The sequence below is a fragment of the Capsicum annuum genome, unplaced genomic scaffold (genome assembly GCF_002878395.1).
Source record: "Capsicum annuum cultivar UCD-10X-F1 unplaced genomic scaffold, UCD10Xv1.1 ctg81372, whole genome shotgun sequence".
Taxonomy (NCBI): domain Eukaryota; kingdom Viridiplantae; phylum Streptophyta; class Magnoliopsida; order Solanales; family Solanaceae; genus Capsicum; species Capsicum annuum.
The window spans coordinates 1-1285 of NW_025892087.1; the positions used below are offsets into that span (position 1 = coordinate 1).

Sequence of the window (1285 nt, forward strand, 5' to 3'; positions counted from 1 at the left end):
CGGTTTCTGGCAAATCCAAATTGCTGAAAAGGATAAATATAAGACTGCCTTCAATGTTCCTTTTGGACATTACGAATGGAATGTCTTACCTTTCGGACTCAAAAATGCTCCTTCTGAATTCCAGAATATCATGAATAACATTTTTAATGATTATTCCTATATGACTATTGTTTACATCGATGATGTGCTAATCTTCTCCGAGAACATTGATTCTCATTTTAAACATCTTAACACTTTCTTTAAGATTGTAAAATTGAACGGCTTGGTTGTAAGCGCTAAGAAAATGAAGCTTTTCCAAACTTCTATCCGATTCTTAGGACATGATTTACACCAAGGAAGTCAGAAACCTATCTGTAGAGCCATAGAATTCTCTACCAAATTTCCTGATGAAATTACTGATAAAACGCAGCTCCAGAGGTTCCTAGGAAGCCTAAATTATGTTGCTGATTTTATTCGTAACATTAGACAGGTCTGTGAGCCTCTTTTCCAGTGCCTTAAGAAAAACCCGGTTCCTTGGGGTCTTGAGCAAACAAAGGCAATCGTCAAGATTAAGTCTTTAGTAAAAAACCTCCCTTGTCTAGGTATCCCCAATCCCGATGCCTTCATGATTGTTGAAACAGATGCTTCGGATATAGGATATGGAGGTATCCTGAAGCAAAAGGTAGATGAAAAATCCTCGGAACAATTAGTTCGTTTCACCTCAGGCGTATGGAATCCAGCCCAGAGGAATTACAGCACTGTCAAGAAAGAAGTTTTATCTATAGTGCTATGTATCACCAAATTTCAAGATGACCTTATTAATAAGGAATTTCTCCTTCGAGTTGATTGCAAATCTGCTAAAGAGATTTTAAAAAAAGATGTTAAAAATCTCGTTTCTAAACAAATATTTGCTAGATGGCAAGCTCTTCTATCTAGCTTTGATTTTCAAATCGAATTTATTAAAGGAGAAAACAACTCCCTTCCCGATTTTCTAACAAGAGAATTTTTACAGGGCCATGAGACCAACGCTGCCGGGCAGTAGCCCCAAGACTGAACAACAACGAATGGCTAGACCATTCGATTCACCAAACCCAGTCGCCAATCCATTACGGCCCACAGTCCCTCAAAGGCCGCCCATCAAGACGGAAACTCTAAACAGATATTCTGCATTGACAGAAATTCAATTTCCTAAATTATCCCCACCAATGCCAACAAAATTGGTAGATTTAAAAACAAATTTACCCCTGGATAAAGGGTCATCCGCAGCAAGCTCCTCTTCTGTCCAGACTAAGCAAAGCTACGCTAT

The 1285-nt window shown here is 38.6% G+C and overlaps 1 protein-coding gene across 1 annotated transcript; it reads left to right on the forward strand.

The window, feature by feature from the left end:
- Positions 1-283: 283 nt before the first annotated feature.
- Positions 284-770, forward strand: LOC124895336 (the record flags this gene model as incomplete). Its single annotated transcript, XM_047405778.1, has 1 exon — positions 284-770. A coding segment is annotated over exon 1 (487 nt), but the record flags the coding sequence as incomplete, so codon positions are not given.
- Positions 771-1285: the final 515 nt, after the last annotated feature.